Source organism: Danio aesculapii, chromosome 17 (assembly GCF_903798145.1).
Source record: "Danio aesculapii chromosome 17, fDanAes4.1, whole genome shotgun sequence".
NCBI classification, from domain to species: Eukaryota; Metazoa; Chordata; class Actinopteri; order Cypriniformes; family Danionidae; genus Danio; species Danio aesculapii.
In genome coordinates this window covers 37794849-37811685 of record NC_079451.1, presented here as the reverse complement: position 1 = coordinate 37811685, position 16837 = coordinate 37794849, and the positions used below count along the sequence as shown (strand labels likewise).

General features: G+C 37.1%; 2 protein-coding genes across 3 annotated transcripts in view; both read right to left on the bottom strand.

Moving 5' to 3' along the window:
• The window catches only part of gch1 (GTP cyclohydrolase 1), a 32444-nt gene extending 21591 nt beyond the window's left edge, over positions 1-10853 (bottom strand). The window contains exon 1 of the mRNA XM_056476833.1: positions 10393-10853. Coding sequence (XP_056332808.1) covers positions 10393-10738 — 346 coding nt within the window. The 5' untranslated portion in view covers positions 10739-10853. The remainder of the gene's footprint in view (positions 1-10392) is intronic.
• Positions 10854-11372: 519 nt separating this feature from the next.
• The window catches only part of wdhd1 (WD repeat and HMG-box DNA binding protein 1), a 39482-nt gene continuing 34017 nt past the window's right edge, over positions 11373-16837 (bottom strand). For both annotated transcript variants that reach the window (XM_056477419.1, XM_056477420.1), the window contains exons 25-26: positions 15491-15626; positions 11373-11939 (exon numbers count right to left, since the gene is read on the bottom strand). In XM_056477419.1, coding sequence (XP_056333394.1) covers positions 11769-11939; positions 15491-15626 — 307 coding nt within the window. In that variant the 3' untranslated portion in view covers positions 11373-11768. The remainder of the gene's footprint in view (positions 11940-15490; positions 15627-16837) is intronic.

Sequence of the window (16837 nt, the reverse complement as noted above, 5' to 3'; positions counted from 1 at the left end):
TTTAAAGCCTGGTACAAAGAAAGATTTTGGTTCATATAGCTAATACAGTATTACTCTTCATGACAACTGTGAGGGAGTGTTTTTTTTTTATATAACTCATCTGTTTTGTATATATTAGGTTATATTAAGTTTGCATAATTAAGGGCGTGGCCATTTGAGTGACAGCTAGGTCTCGCTGGTCGCCGTCATGTCACCGCAGCTGATTCCGGCTGATTAGCCGCTGAACTCGGCATATTCATCATATTTTTGTGTTGTTTTATGTGGCTTTACACAGTCAGCTGCCTTTTGGAATTATTTCTTACAATTATCAGATGATATGGGATGCTGTGTGCACTTAATTGTGCTCACAAACTATTCATGTGGCCTCCATTTCCCAGGTGAGTGAAATTATATACCTGTATACCATCTCTATAAATGTATTTGTTTCATTTAAGATCATTTATCATTTATGTTTTTCTTTAGACTTGTAATGCACTCCAGAATCAGTCAGATTGATTAGCTGTATGCTACAGAACAGTCATCTGAAGCATTGTCATACAGTGTTATGCTTGGATTTCATAAATAGCCTTGCAAAAAGTCACGAACAAAATGGCGACGGTTGGCCACGCCTACTTGTAGCTTCTTTTGCATTCTTCATAAACCTACGGGTGACGTCACAGGTACTAGGTCCATATCTTTTAGTCTATGGTACTGACACAAGCAATAAGTTGCAGACCAATCACAACAGACTTGGTCAATCATCTGACCAATAAGAGCAAAGTAAGCCAGGTTTGTTTACTATCTCCATGAGTTAAAAATTTGATATATTGGTATCAATGTATATTTACATGGTTGCATTGAAATGTTTTACTCTGCCAAGTGTATATTATACCAATGGTAAAAACACACTTCTATTAGGTGCAGGGATGCTATGGCCTTATTCTTCAGTGCTGAAGTGCGTCTTTGTGATTGTTTTAGAACTTCCAATTCAGTTGCCTATAGGAGAAATGACTAGGAATAATAAACTGCAGAAACAGTCAAAGTACTTGCTCTACAAACGAGTGTGTTCATGACTGCACACAAAAAGAAGAATAATATAATAAGTAAATATCAGTTTGCAACATCAAGCAGCACAACGGGCTGTTTTTATAATTCAAAAATCAATGGAAGTGAATGAGAGTGGAAGTCTCGAACCAAAAAACATTGGAATGTTTGTCCCCGCTCATATGTCAAGAATAAGGTCAATGTGAGCTGCTGTTTTCGTTTCACGGTTACAGACAGGCAGGATTTTCTATGATTTTATATTAACCGCATATGGATAAGTAATGTACTGAAGAAAGCCGCAACCCATTACTGGGAAACACCCATACACTCTCGCATTCACACACACACTCATACACTACAGCCAATTTAGTTTTCACCTATAGCGCATGTCTTTGGACTGTGGGGGATACCAAAGCACCCGGAGGAAACCCCAACACGGAGAGAACATGCAAACTCCACACAGAAATGCCAACTGACCCAGCCAGGACTCAAACCAGGGACTTTCTTGCTGTGAGGCAACATTTTCAACTCATTTCACAAGTTAGGGGTTCACTTCTGCCAGAGTATTTTCAAATGTATTTTTCCAAATCCAGTACATTTTTAACACAGATCATTCATTTTATCAGTGGGCAGAGGCATATTTTGAGTTTTGATATTATTCTATTAATAATTTCTTACATTTATATAGTGCTTTTACTGGACACTCAAAGTGCTTGTACACATTTTTGGGGGAAATCTCCTCATCCACCACCAGTGTGCAGCATCCACCTGGATGATGCGACGGCAGCCATATTGCGCCAGACCGCACACCAGCTGATTGGTGAAGAAGGCCATGATGGACAGAGGCCAGTGGGCAAATTTTGCCAGGATGCCAGGGTTAAAGCCCTACATCTCTGCCTAAAGACGGTACTTACTGAGCAGTATAGAGTGCCCATCAATATACTGGGGCGTTAGGACCCACACAGATCGCAGGTCTTACTAACACCACTTCCGGCAGCAACCTAGCTTTCCCATGTGGTCTCCCATCCAGGTACTGAGCAGGCGCAGCTCTGCTTGGCTTCAGTGGGCGAGAGAGTTAGCTGTCGGCGAGTTTTATTAGGCTAGTTTTATTGCAAAAATCTGGCAACCCTGACAAGAAGCTCTCAGAAAGCCTGGAGTTTGGAGAGACCATATTATTGAACGAACCATTTCAGACACTGTGAGAAAAAAAAAAGTATTTAATAACCATAACTGCATGTAAATTACTGTATGAGACAAAATTAGGAACTTCTAAAATGTCATAATTGGATACTTAAAGACAAAAAAAAATTATTTACTCACTATGTCCTCACCCTCGAGTGGTTGCACACCTTTAAGAGTTTCTTTATTCTGTTGAACACTGTATTTTGAAGAAAGCTGAAACCTGTAACCATTGACTTCTTTAGTAGGAAAAACAAATACTACAGAGGTCAATGGTTACAGGTTATCAGCATTTTTCAAAATATCTTCTTTTGTGTTCAACAGAGGAAACTCTAAAATCTTTGGAACAAGTAAAGGGTGAGTAAATGATGACAATGTTCATTCTTGGGTGAACTATCCCTTTAAAAGTGTTTGAGAAATGATTATGAGCAATAGTAATAACAACCGACACACTGATAATATCCCCTCATAAAATTGGTTTGAAAGGGAAGTTGTTTTGCTGTTGTCACATGCTTCCCAGAAACACTTTTGTTAATATTTAAACAGATCCTGTTCATTTCGCTGTGACTAACATGGCATGGTCTTCAGCCTATATATGCGCTCAGTGTTGTGTGAATGCTGTGCCTGATCTGAGCATCAAACGGTCTCTGTTAAATCTAACCTGAGGGCAGCAGCTGTTACGAGAGAACTGTCATCAGGTTCATCCTAAACAAACAGCAGCTTTCAAACGCACAAGCACACGGAAAGGTCTCACGTATGATGGAGGCAATGACCAAAAAAAAAAAAGAGAGAAAGCAGGAAATCAAATCAGCATCTCCCCGAAGTCATCTCTCAGCCTCGACGCCACAGTCACACACACGCAGACTCAATTAAACACAAACTTGCTTGCACACCAAGCAAACGTACACTTGAAATACAATAAGTAACCATAGAAACCCAATTAAATTGTGAAGACGTCGACGTGCAGAGCTCTGGATAAGGGTAATGTTATACTGCTACTGAGGGCTTGGCTTGTTCTCCATCTTTAAATAACAGACAGGCATCCATCCAGCCAGTGGGGGCAGGGGACAACACAACGCACTGATGGCTGATACAGAAAAGAGTGCAAACTGAGCTGTGTAAAATACGCTGTAATATAATTGTGTAACATCACTGCCCTCTATGTTTATCTTTAATGGTTCTATGGGAGATAAGTACACCATAAACTGCAAGGAAACATAATGATGTAAGGCATTATAATAATTATATAATAATAGGAATCAGCTTTCTTTTCCTTTCTGTAAGTCAAGAAGAGTTACTTCATCTGAATTCAGTTTCAGTTGATGGATAAATGATGATTAAACTGTTCATTTAGAAAAGAACACAAAATCAGTAAAATTTTTCGCTTTTAATTTCACTAGTAATATACTAGTGGCCATTTTATAAGGGACACCTTACTAGTACCGGGTTGGACCCCCTTTTTGCCTTCAGAACAGCCTTAATCCTTTAAGGCATAGGCTCAACAAGATACTGGAAATATTCCTCCGAGATTTTGGTCCATATTGACATGATAGCATCATGCAGTTGGTCAATCAACTGGATATTTTCTTTTTTGGACCATTCTCTGAAATGGTTGTGCGTGAAAATCCCAGTAGATCAGCAGTTTCTGAAATACTCAGACCACCCCATCTGGCACCAACAACCATGCCACATTCAAAGTCACTTAAATCACCTTTCTTCCCCATTCTGATGCTCGGTTTGAACTGCAGGAGATCGTCTTGACCATGTCTACATGCCTAAATGCATTGAGTTGCTGCCATGTGATTGGCTGATTAGATATTTGCGTTAACGAGCAATTGGACAGGTGTACCTAATAAAGTGGCCGGTGAGTGTATATTGCATATTATTAACATTTTACTAGATTTGTCTGAAATGGCTGTTTGTAAAATTGAAAATGTGATGCATATAAAACAAAGGCTTTAAAAATAAGATTTTTATATATTGCACAGGTCTACAGTAGCCAAAAACATGTATATAACCAAAAGATGACTACTAGTTGTCTAATAAACTTGAATTTATATATAAAGCATAACAGTCAGGTTTATTCATGCTCTTCATAGGAAAACTGAAAGCTGATGAACAGCTGATGAACCTTTAAAGACAGGCCGGTCTAAGTTGTCTGTTCTTATTAATTCTACTTATTCTAAAACAGTTATATTTAAAAAGTACAGAAAATTGCACCAATCAAAACCAAGCTTGCCAAATAAGATCTTATTAAGCACAGTAAATTAAAGGGGTAGTTTACCCAAAAATGACAAATTTACTCACTATTTTACTCACCCTCGAATGTTTATAAACCTTCATTTTTCACAAGTTTCTTTCTGTAACCTGTAACTATTGACTTCCAACAAATTCTACGGAAGTCAATGGTTACAAGTTTTCAGCTTTATTCAAAATATCTTTGTTCATGTTCAACAGAAGATAGAAGTTTGAAACAAGAGTAAATGACACAAGAATTTTCAGTTTTGGGTGAATTATCCCTTTAATCAAGTCAGTCTCCCTACACTTTAATATAGTTTGTTTTAGAATTAAATAATACCCTAACCTTATTTCACCAAGTAGGACATGTTCCTGGATTAACATCCATGTTGATCCTGGAACAACATTCTAAACAGCCAATCAAAACACGTTTACAGTTTATGTTAAGTTTAGGTTTATGCACTTCTACATGAGTGTTATCCAACTAATATTCCCCTCTGAGTATCAACGATGTACTGCTGGATCGCGTCTCATCATAGTTGGTAAACGTGATATTTAATTAACCTTGTCTCTATCTAACGACTCTTCTGTCTTTTGAATCTATCAGGTAACATGTCACAGCGTCAGTTCACTGCTTCAATCTTTCGCTTTCATGCTTGTACTACCTCAGATACTGTTAGCTGGTTCCTGTTGGTTGTGCACCTTTTTTACCAACCAAGTTTGTCATCGCCATTATAACGACACAGATCACTCTGCTTGTTCATGCCAGAGTCCTGCGGAAAAAGCGTTTGACAGGTGGTAATTTGTGTGTAACTGATCTTTATTTATTTATGATTTGGTTATGGGTAAATACAAAAACTATGCGGGTCAGGTAGTTGAAACTGTAGGCTACAAATAATTAATTCGTTATTAATTCATTAATTATTCATAAATAATTTATTCACCACCACTTACGACGACTCCATCGTCCATCGCGATGTTTCACATTAGACATAGTCCGATGCCAAATTGGTCGACATCGCCCAACCCAAGCGTTCATACTTACAACCAGCAATTAATTTCAAGTGTTATTAATTTCAACAGTTTTACTTTTCAAAGTCCTTTTTAATTAGTTTTGCAATGTTTATGGGATTGTAATTCTTTACCTGATTAAAATACACTTTTAGGAACCTTTGTTTTTTTATGTCCAGTTTCTTACAGTACTTCCATGTCTTCAATCAAAGTTTGGAATGCTGTGATTTAACTTCTAGATGCTTATCATAGATGTATATACACTAGATTTCGCATATGGATCCTGAGCATGCGTCAATAGCGCCGCTACATTTGTACAGTGCTCCCAGGAAAAATTTCATTCAACCGCACAAGTCAAGACTAAAGCCAATAAGAAGATGCAGCCTTCAGCGCTGTGTACAGGTGTAGTAATGAGTAAACAAAGAAAAAGCACAAAGGCAGAACATTTCATAGGTAAGATTTCGTTTTTTACGTTTTTGTGCGTTACAAACTTTTGTGCTCAACAAGTATTGATTATAATACATTTATAATGTATTTGTATAATGTATAATGTATAATGTAAGAGGTGTCTCTTATTGCACTGACCATAAGGTAAAGTAGCACCAACTCGCACTAAATACTAAGCTCATGCTAGTTTTGTTGAATAAAATAAGCAAATGAAATATCATAACAAGATGTTGCGGTGCCAGAAACTTGTATTATTGGCGGCTAAGAGAACGAGCCGTTCATAACGGAGATTAATGCACAAACGAATCGCTCCCTCTGTTAGAATTAGAAGGGAAAGCAGGAGAGGGAGTGAGTTTCAGGACACGGATTAGATAAAATTTAACTAGTAGGGAGAATTAGGCTTGTGCCGGTATTCGGTAATGCGATAAATCACGGTAATGAATATGCACGATATTGTTATCGCGGGCACTTCAAAATACCGTGAAAAATAATAGATCTGAATTTATATTCTTAGAACGCGCCTTAGCTTATTTTCCATCAACCGCTTGAAGAAACACTGCGTATATGCTGCGCAGAACTGATGCGCAGTCTGATGTAAACAATCCCCACATGTAGAAGCACTGTGTGCGCGCCGCCGCTGCCAGCGCACTATAATCCTCACACGAAAAAGAAGCATGGCGGAAGGAGGAACGCTGCCGACAATTTATCCCCCTTCAGCTTATTTTCCATCAACCGCTTGAAGAAACACTGCGTATATGCTGCGCAGAACTGATGCGCACTCTGATGTAAACAATCCCCGCATGTAGAAGCACTGTGGCACACAGTGCACGCCGCCGCTGCCACCGCTCACTAATCCTCACACGAAGAAGAAGCATGGCGGAAAAAGTAACGCTGCCGACAATTTATCCCCCTTCAAAAAAAAAGTCAGAGGTTTGGAAATATTTTGGGTTCCAAAAAAATGCAGAGGGATTGCTGATCGAAGACGGTTTCTCTTTGCACATTCACTTTGATATAATTGCTCAAGTTTACTTTTATATTGTGTATTGTTTTATTTTTATTTATTTGTATTTAAATGTTTGAAGTACTTTTAGTTCATTAAAAAGTTATTAAAGTTACTAAGTTGATGAAACTGAAGATTTTTGTGTTTTTTTACCTGTTTCTCTAGTAAAATTACAATATCGTGATAATACCGTATACCGTGATAAAAGCTCAATCAATTAATCGCAGCATGAAAATGTGATACCGGCACATGCCTAGGGAGAATACATTTCCATGCACACAAACACCCACTCTTTGTCAGGAATGCCTATTCAGTCACTTACCCACCGATGTGGAAAAGTGATGTAAAATGATAATTTTCGTAATTATAAAAACTCCCCACCATATATATATATATATATATATATATATATATATATATATATATATATATATATATATCTTTGACTTTGGATGGTCAGTCCTCCACTACACCTTGGTCTCACATTAATTTCAAGGGAGCGCTACCCTGTACTAAAATGGCGGCTCTATTGACGCATTCCTAACAATGGACAACAACAGTATAGGTGACATCTAATGTAAATATCTATGGCTGCTTATGTTGGTTCAAAGCTTTTAATGCATTAATTAAGACATTTTAAAAAGTCCCTGAAAACAAATGAAAGTAGGTAAAATACAACTTTAACATCCCTAACCAAGTGAGATCTAGGTGGACAGTCATCATTATGCTGTAGCACCTAATTTGTAACCAACAGCTTCTTTTTCTCAGTGCATTAACTCATGAGTCAACCATCATCATATAAAAATGTGAAAATTCCGCACAAGCTCACACTAACCCACAGACACCCCCAAAGCAGTCCCAAAATTTCAAATGTCTTTCTGTGGGATACAAAAAAACCCTAATACTTCAGAACAATGGAAGAAGCTGTAGGGGTGGTGCAACTTCAGCCAATCCCATTGAAGAAAGGCAAAGACCTTTCTCTAGAAAATTCTTATCAAATGCACGCTTCACCATGACATTGCATGTTATACCATCTGTGAACTGTGGACCATGCAAGAGATGCATATGTACTATTGTGAGGTCACTGAGGGCAGAACACTTTAACAAGTCCTTTTTTGTGACAGAAAAGCAACATTAACACATTCCATATGCATGCCCTTAAAATGTTACACAAACCAGGTCCAGATGTTCTGTTTGCTTTGTGGGGATGTTGTCGGTGGGCAGCACCCTGGCTCAACCACTTAGACAACAGTTTGAGAATGACCAGTGAACAAGTACGCAAGATAAACCTCTGCTTTGGGGAGTACCTGTTGAGCCAGTTAATCACACTGATGGCACATGGAAGTGTATAAGGAAATACTTCTAAACCTGAAATGCATGACACCGCATTTGTAAAAGATGGTCTGTGTGAAATAAAAGTTTATTTATCTTAATTAGGTCAATGCAACTAAAATATCAACATGATTTAAGAGGAAAATGTAACCATTTTAAAACCATGTGATTTGATTTGATGTGTGTGTTTAAAACCATGTGATTTGATTTGGGTGTGTGTTTCTGTGTGTACACCAATCCCCCAAATGTAAAATAGAACAAACTACACTATCAGAAATAAAGGTATGTGAGCTGTCACTGTGGTGGTATTTTTTTAAAAGGTACAAATTTGTACCTTAAAGGTCCATATTATTATCTCAGGGGTACATATTAGTACTTGAAAAAGAAAAAAAAAAGTGTTCCTCTTAAATTTTTTAGGTACAAATATATACTTTTGAGGTACCAATATGGACCCTTTAAGTACAAATGTGCACCTTTTGAAAAGGTACCACCCCAGTGACAGCTCACTTACCTTATTTTTAAGAGTGCACCATGAGATTATATTGAACAAACATGACATATTATTGAAGAATATACTGAATGATATTTTCAATTAATTAAACATATCAAGCCACAAAAATGTCTTAAAACACCCTTAAATTGGTCAACATGACAAAATGAACATCATACAATGTCATATAATAGTTTTGTGAACATGCATAAAAAATATACAAAAATTGACTGTAAATCCGGTTTCACTTAAGTTGTTCACTAACAATCTATACCTCTAGTGTGATGTTAACCATAATCAGATCCAGACCACTGAGTCAAGTTCAGTTCAGTCTGATTCGCGAATTAATCATCCAGACATTTAAATCAACTGATTCATTAATAAATGCAAATAAAATGATCAATTATTCACACCTCTGACTGTGCTGGATGGCAAAATCATTTGTAAACAATCTAAACAATAACGATAACTTTATGATCATTTATTTTGGTTTTATTTATTGTCAAGTCACGGTGATTTAAGTGAGGGTTGTCATTTAGCTTAAAAAAAGCACACTAGTACACACTTCAGAATGTCCCCTTTTTGACACTAAAATGTCTAATAGGATAATTTATTTACCTTGGTTCACTCCTGCAATTTTGCCCTATTGCTCTGCGCTGTCTTGTTTTTGGCCTTTTGGAATGAACGGTTTATTTGTAGAATATTTGTATAGTTTGAAAAGAAAGAAAAATCAGTGATACCCTGACATTTTCTTGAGGAAAAAAAACAAAATAAGACTTGACAGGCATTACAACTTCTTTTTAAATAAATAAATGCAAATAAATGAGAAATTATTCCCGTCAATGATGGATGACAGTATCTTTTGACAACAATCTAAACAATAAAGGTAGATTTATGTTTACCACGGTTTTAATAAGGGTTGTCATTCAGCTAATAAAGCACACCAGAACACACTTCGGAATGTCCCCTTTTGTGTTTTAAAGCAGTTAGCAGTAACTATTTACAATGGTACACTTGTACATGGTACCTTTTGAACAAAGGAATGGCCTTTGGGAATGAATGCTTTAGCATATTTGTATACTTAGGAAAGAAAAAAAAAAATTTGTGCCATCCTGTGACACTTTCTTGAGAAAAAAAACTAATTTGGCATGCAGTCAAAATTATTTGCCCTTCTCTGAATTTTCTTTTCTTTTTTTATATATATATTTTCTCAATTGATGTTCAACAGAGCAAGACAATTTTCACAGTATTTCCTATAATATTTTTCTTCTGGAGAAAGTTATGTTTTATTTCGGCTAGAATAAAAGGAGTTTTTAATTTTTTGAAACCATTTTAAGGTCAATATTACTAGACCCCTTAAGCATTTCTTTTTTCAAATGTCTACAGAACACAATTACTTGCCTAATTACCCAAACTTGCCTAATTAACATAGTTAAGCTAATATATGTCACTTTAAGCTGAATACTTCTTGAAAAATATCTAGTAAAATAATATGTAACTTGTTACTGTCATCATGGCAAAAATAAAACAAAACAGTTATTAGAAATGAGTTAAACTATTATGAAATCTATCCGTTAAACGAAAAATACTAAGAAAACAGAGGGGGCTAATAATTCTTCAACTGTATATCGCGTGTAAATAAACAGTTCTCATTAATTGTCACAGAACTCACCGATGATTTTCTCCTGGTATCCCTTAGTGAAGAACTGCATGGCGGTCGCGGCTCTCCAGGGAGTTTTGAGGAGCCCCTGGCGCTGCGGATCCTCCCCGAGACCCCGGAGAATGGTGGTGTAAGCCGCGGCGATGCTGGGCAGGCTCATCTCGTTGTCCTCCAGGCTCCGGGTGCGCTCTTCTCGCCAGCTCTCCATCACGCTGGAGGTCGGCACAGTGCTCGGGTCCCCGGCGGCACCTCCAGCTTTCCATCCGGGCATCTTTACCCGGCTGTCAAAGTGTCCGTTGATCGCTCCGTCAGTTTCTTTTTCGTTTTGATTCATCGGTTTCTGTTTGGGGCGCTCCATAATTGCCTGGAAGTGTCCTGGAATTCGCTTTTTCGCTTCTATCAGTGTCGAGAGCAAACTTTTGAGTGAAGTTCAAGTGTTGTTATACTCCTGTCAAACTCAGCGCTCACTGTGGGGAAGCCGGTGGGTTTTATAAACATTGGATAATCCGTGCGTGTTCCTATTGGGCAACAGGCGCGACTGCGTCACAGACTCAGATTCTTATTGGTGGAGAGGTGTTTGCGTCAGGCCACCTGTGTCTAGTAAGAGGATGAGATCTCTTATTCACATTAAAGTGATGTCTTGGGGCAGATCAAACCACCTAAGGGGATTGACTAGACCTTTGGGTGATGATGCTCTTATGATAAAAAATAAATGCAGTGTTTTTGTTTTTATTTAAGTAATACAGGTCCATGCAAACAAAAGGTTGCACATCTGCTAACTTGTCAGTTCAGATCAGTGTCAATTCATGTCAGTGTGGTTGCAAAATCAAAGTTCAGTGACCTCGGTTTAACATCAGAAAGACCATTCACTTCACATCTGAAGGATGTCCGTCATTACATCACTAGTGTGGCAAGCAACACTGTGTACTTTTAAACTTGTCAGTAGGCCAAGACAACATCGGTAATGAAGAAAACTGCAAGCACAGCTGAAATTTGATGTTTTTAATATTTTATTATGATCATTTGTACAAAACTTCACAAAATTATATGTACAATTCATCGCAAAAAATACACAGGAGAAGAGACTACTGGATTCAGAAATGGGATCTGGTTATCAACCATTCTGCTGTATTGAAAATTGTTTAAGAAAGGGCCTCTTGCTTCATTTCAAATGCAAATGAAGCCAGACATGACCTGCTTTCAAAAGAGCTCAACCTCGAGAAAATTTACACGGAATGAGTGGATTATGAATGAGCAGCTAGTTTATTTAACAGAATAAGCAGACAGAATTACAGTAAGTAGGCAAAAACTTTTAAAAGTTTTCTTTGTAACCCCTCAATCAATATTAAAATAAGATGTAAAAAAATATACAAGCGTTAAACTAAGTACTATTCTTTGTTGAATGCAAATGCTGAGAGTTTAGCAGAAGTATCCAGTGGCTTTTTCTTTTTGGCACTGGCCTCATCAGACTCCATTTGTTCACCTGCTTTTTCTTCATCTTCATCTTCACGTTTTCGTTTCTTGGGGTCAGAGTCACCCTTTGCTTTCTCAGTCCAGTTCTGAATGAAAGATACAAATAACAAATGCTCCATAAAGGGATAGCTCACCTAAAACTGAACATTCTGTCACTGTTTACATCTCAAAAATCTGCTTTAGCTTTTTTCTATTGAACGCAAAGGAAGTTATTTTGAAGAATGTCGGAAAGGTTAATCGATGACTTCTACAGGACCTCAGTGCTTAATTTGTAAATGGATAATTTCCAGAACAAAACCAGGAAATGAAAGTTACTGTGAGCGAAGTCCACCACACAACTTCAGTTTTCCCGCAACATGACGTCATCAACGGTCTTAATTATGTTGTACCACATAACGTTATGGGTCACTCATGGATAAGAACAAACAAACAGCTACAAACATAAATCTTATGAAACATCACTATTCAGTTTACTAACACCACTGATATTGAGGTCAATTCCAAGTGAAAAAAAATAAAGATAAATAAATCACTGGCTATGTCTAATCTTCAAGAAGAGCTCACAGTTACCTCTTCTGACCTGTCTCTCGCTATCCTGATCCAGGGAGGCAGCTCCATTTTCTCGAGATCTTGTTTAATCAGATTATTAGATTTACTTGTGGGTTTAAAATGTAAATTTACGCCATTATTTATTTTTCACTGCTCGCAAAACAATCACCAACCAATGAGAGCGATTGGAAGTGTAAGAAAGATGATTGGCTGAAAATATTGTTCAGGACCAATAGTTCAACGTGACTTTTGCTTTAACTTAAGCATTGTGACTACAGTCATGCGTGCACAATCCACACAGCCTTTGCTTGCACATTCTCATTCACGCTCTCTCTCTTACATACACACACTGCATGCAGGTATTCACAGTATCTGACATTTTCTGGAACAGAATCCAGCTCAAATTAAGCACTGTAGAACTTGTTTCTCCTACTATGGATGTCAATGATTACAGTTTTCAAACATTTTTCAAAATATCTTAAAGATATGGTTAATGAGTTTTATTTTTGAGTGAACTATTCCTTTAAATACATTCATGCAAAATTAAACCACCTAATTTAAACTATGTTCACCCAAAAATGAAAATGTAAAAGATAAAATGATATTTTTAGCTTAAACCGTCCTCCTTGACGATACAAGTCTCTTTGAAACAATCAATCTGTACATACAAGGCATTGCACAACTCTTCCCCGGTCTATATATGTGAACTTAATAGGCCATATCGGTATTGTGAGGAAGGTCCATACCAGTCTGCTTGAAAGCATCATCTCCTATAATATGTCTTGCTGGTAAAGAAATCTTGGAGCTAGAAGCAAGTAAGATCATACTGGACCCCCAGAAGCAGCTTGTGGAACTGTATATACAGTTGAAGTCAGAATTATTAGCCCCCCTTTGAATATTTATCTTTTTTAAATATTTCCCAAATGATGTTAAACAGAGCAAGGACATTTTCACAGTATGTCTGATAATATTTTTTCTTCTGGAGAAAGTCTTATTTGTTTGATTTTGAGTAGAAAAACAAGCAGTTTTTAATTTTTTAAAAACCATTTTAGGGAAAAAATTATAGGCCCCTTTAAGCTATACATTTTCCCCACGATAGTCTACAGAACAAACCAGCGTTATACAATAACTTGCCTAATTACTCTAACCTGCCTAGTTAACCTTATTAACCTAGTTAAGCCTTTAAATGTCACTTTAAGCTGTATAGAAGTGTCTTGAAAAATATCTAGTCAAATATTATTTACTGTCATCATGGCAAAGATAAAATAAATCAGTTATTAGAAATGAGTTATCAGAACTATCATGTTTAGAAACGTGTTGAAAAAAAAATCTCTCTTAAAAAAATTGGGGGAAAAAATAAACAGGGGGGCTAATAATTTTGACTTCAACTGTAAACAGACCAGACGGAAAGCCTCACACATAGTTCAGGACTCCACTCATCCTCTTTATTAAGAATTTGAAAAGCTTTCTTTAGTTATACGATACAAAGTACCCACAGCACAACCCAATATTTTTAAAAGAATCGTTTATACCGTCTGCTATTATTATATTGAACAAATGACCATGAAGTAGTTTGTATGTTATTCTGTAACAATGTGAATTTGTTTGTGGTTTCATAGCCATGGTTGTGTGTTGGTAATCTTTGTGTGGGGGGGATGTTTTTAGTAACTTTTTGTGAGGCCAAAAACAAATTTTCTACATGTGTGGACAAAAAAAAGACTCCTAATTTTTAATATATATTTAGCTAGTAGGCCTTTTCTGCCCCTGAACAGGACATCCCCATCATCAGATGCTTTTAAAACCAAATTAAATATTTGTATGCCCTAATTTTTTAAATAATAACTTAATTTTTTTTCATTTATTTTTATTTTTTCTATTTTAATTATTAATATTCCCTTTATTTTCTTTGTATTATCATGCTTATTTCATGTATCTTTTTTAATACTGTTGTTGTGCTGTTTGGTAATTATTAAAAAATGTAAACTAATAAAAACACTTTTTAAATAAAACAAAAAGATAAATCAAAGACTTTTTTTTTCTCTCTAGCTTTCGATTGAGGCTGATTTAGGCTTCGATTGAGGCTGATTTAGATTCACCTTAAACCTAAATAAGTTAAATAATCACTACTGATTATGGTTATACTATCCTTTTAAATAACTCTCTGTGATTGCAGTTCAAATTGACCATCCATTCAACCCAAACGCTTCACGTAGACATTTACAGATGACCCTTGTGAGTCACCAGACCTGTTTCAGATATTAGCATTGGGGCCCTTTCTGCACGTTCCCCCCTTCTGATGCACACTATTCATCATTGTAATGCACTCGTTCGGCGATGATGCCGCCCCCATGTCATTAACATAAGATCAATGAGCACCACACAAACCCCCAGCCCGGGTCTCCAGAGCAACAGGCATACGAACCGTTTCTCCTCCAGGCTGGAGTGTGTGAAGAGTCATTCTGCCCTGCACTGAGTGGCCCTGTGGGTGCGGGGTCACGAACAGATCGTTCATACACACCAGAATGCACAGGTAAGTGGAGATCAGAAAACAGGACGGTACTTGCTTACAAACAGTGCTGGCATGAGAAAATTGGGTTGAAATTTAGAAGCATATAAAAAATTGGAGGAAACTGAAGTGTAATAAAAAAAAAAGGTCATGAATAAAATCTGTTGCATAACAATGCACGTGCGAGAAAAATGCAGAAACAGGGAAATTCCCAGGTAACTTTCCCGGACTTAAAGGGCTAGTTCACCCAAAAAAAGAAAATCACATCATCCTTTTGTCACCCTCCACTGGTTCCAAACCTGTTCAAGTTTCTTTGTGTTGAACACAAAATAAGATATGAAGAATGTTGGAAACTGTAAGCCATTTTTTCTTATTATGAAAGTCAATGCTAACCAGTTTCAAATATACATCAAAATATCTAAAAGAAATAAAATGAAATAACTCGCAAAGCTTTGAAATCACAAAGGTTAAGTAATGTTTGGTGAATTCTCAATTTTAGGTGAGCTATGCCTTTAATAAAAGGTTGAAGAATTTGCTTGACAATTAGTAAACAGCCAGATGCATTTATATGAACTGTCTTACCAGTCTTTCCTCTGCCGACAAGGTGCGGAAACGCCCCATGCCTTCCTTGATAACATCCATTTCCTCAAAGTCAGGATTGTCTGCAAGAATGCTTTTCCTATTCTCCTCAAGCCACAGCTGAAAGCCGGTTTTGGGCCTAAAGGAAGTAAATTATAATTTCAGATCATACAGTAAACAAAGAAAACAAACTGATTGTTCCTCATCTAGTAAACTGTTTTTTTGTTTAGTAATGCACAACATACAGTTGATCATACTGGGGTCAGACAAAAGTAGGAATAACTGATAATGCCATACATGCATGCATACACTCACCGGCCACTTTATTAGGTACACTAATTGGACAATAGAAGACTGAAAAAACGTTGCCTGGTACGATGAGTCTCAATTTATGCTGTGACATTCAGATGGTAGGGTCAGAATTTGCCGTCAACAACATGAAAGCATGGATACATCCTGCATTGTATCAGGCAGGTTCAGGTTGGTGGTGGTGGTGTAATGGTGTGGGGGATATTTTCTTGGCACACTTTGGGCCCATTAGTACCAATTGAGCATCATGTCAACGCCACAGCCTACCTGAGTACCATGTCATAAAGTGCGAATCATCTCAGACTAGTTTCTTGAACATGACAATGAGTTCACTGTACTCAAACGGCCTCCACAGTCACCAGCTCTCAATCTAATAGAGCACCTTTGGGATGAGGTGGAAGAGGAGATTCGCATCATGGATGTGCAGCTGATAAATCTGCAGCAACTGTGTGATGCTATCAGTACCTTGTTGAATCTATGCCACGAAGGATTAAGGCAGTTCTGAAGGAAAAAAGGGGTCCAACCCGAAACTAATAAGGTGAACTTAAAGTGGCCAGTGAGTGTATATGTATATATATACATATATATACATATACATACACCCACACACACACACACACACATACATATATATATTTATATATATACACGTATATATACACATACATACATACATACACGCACGCACGCACGCACGCACGCACGCACGCACGCACACACACACACACAATATTTTAAAGTACTGAGAGTAAAATATGCAATACGGGACATGTAGCTAATGTATTTACTAGCATGAACAAACAGTAAATAATACATTTAATCCAGTATTTATTTATCTTTGTTAACATTAGTTATTAAATTAAATAAATAGTTATGAAAACACAGTTGCTCATTGTCAGTTCGTGTTAACTCATGGGTACGCCCACACGGAATCTGCGCGCACAGAATTCTGCAGATTTTTAGCCCTTCACCGAGTCTATTTATTTACTTGTGTAAATCTATATTTATTCAGTTTTTAAATTAATTTCAGTAATATTATTG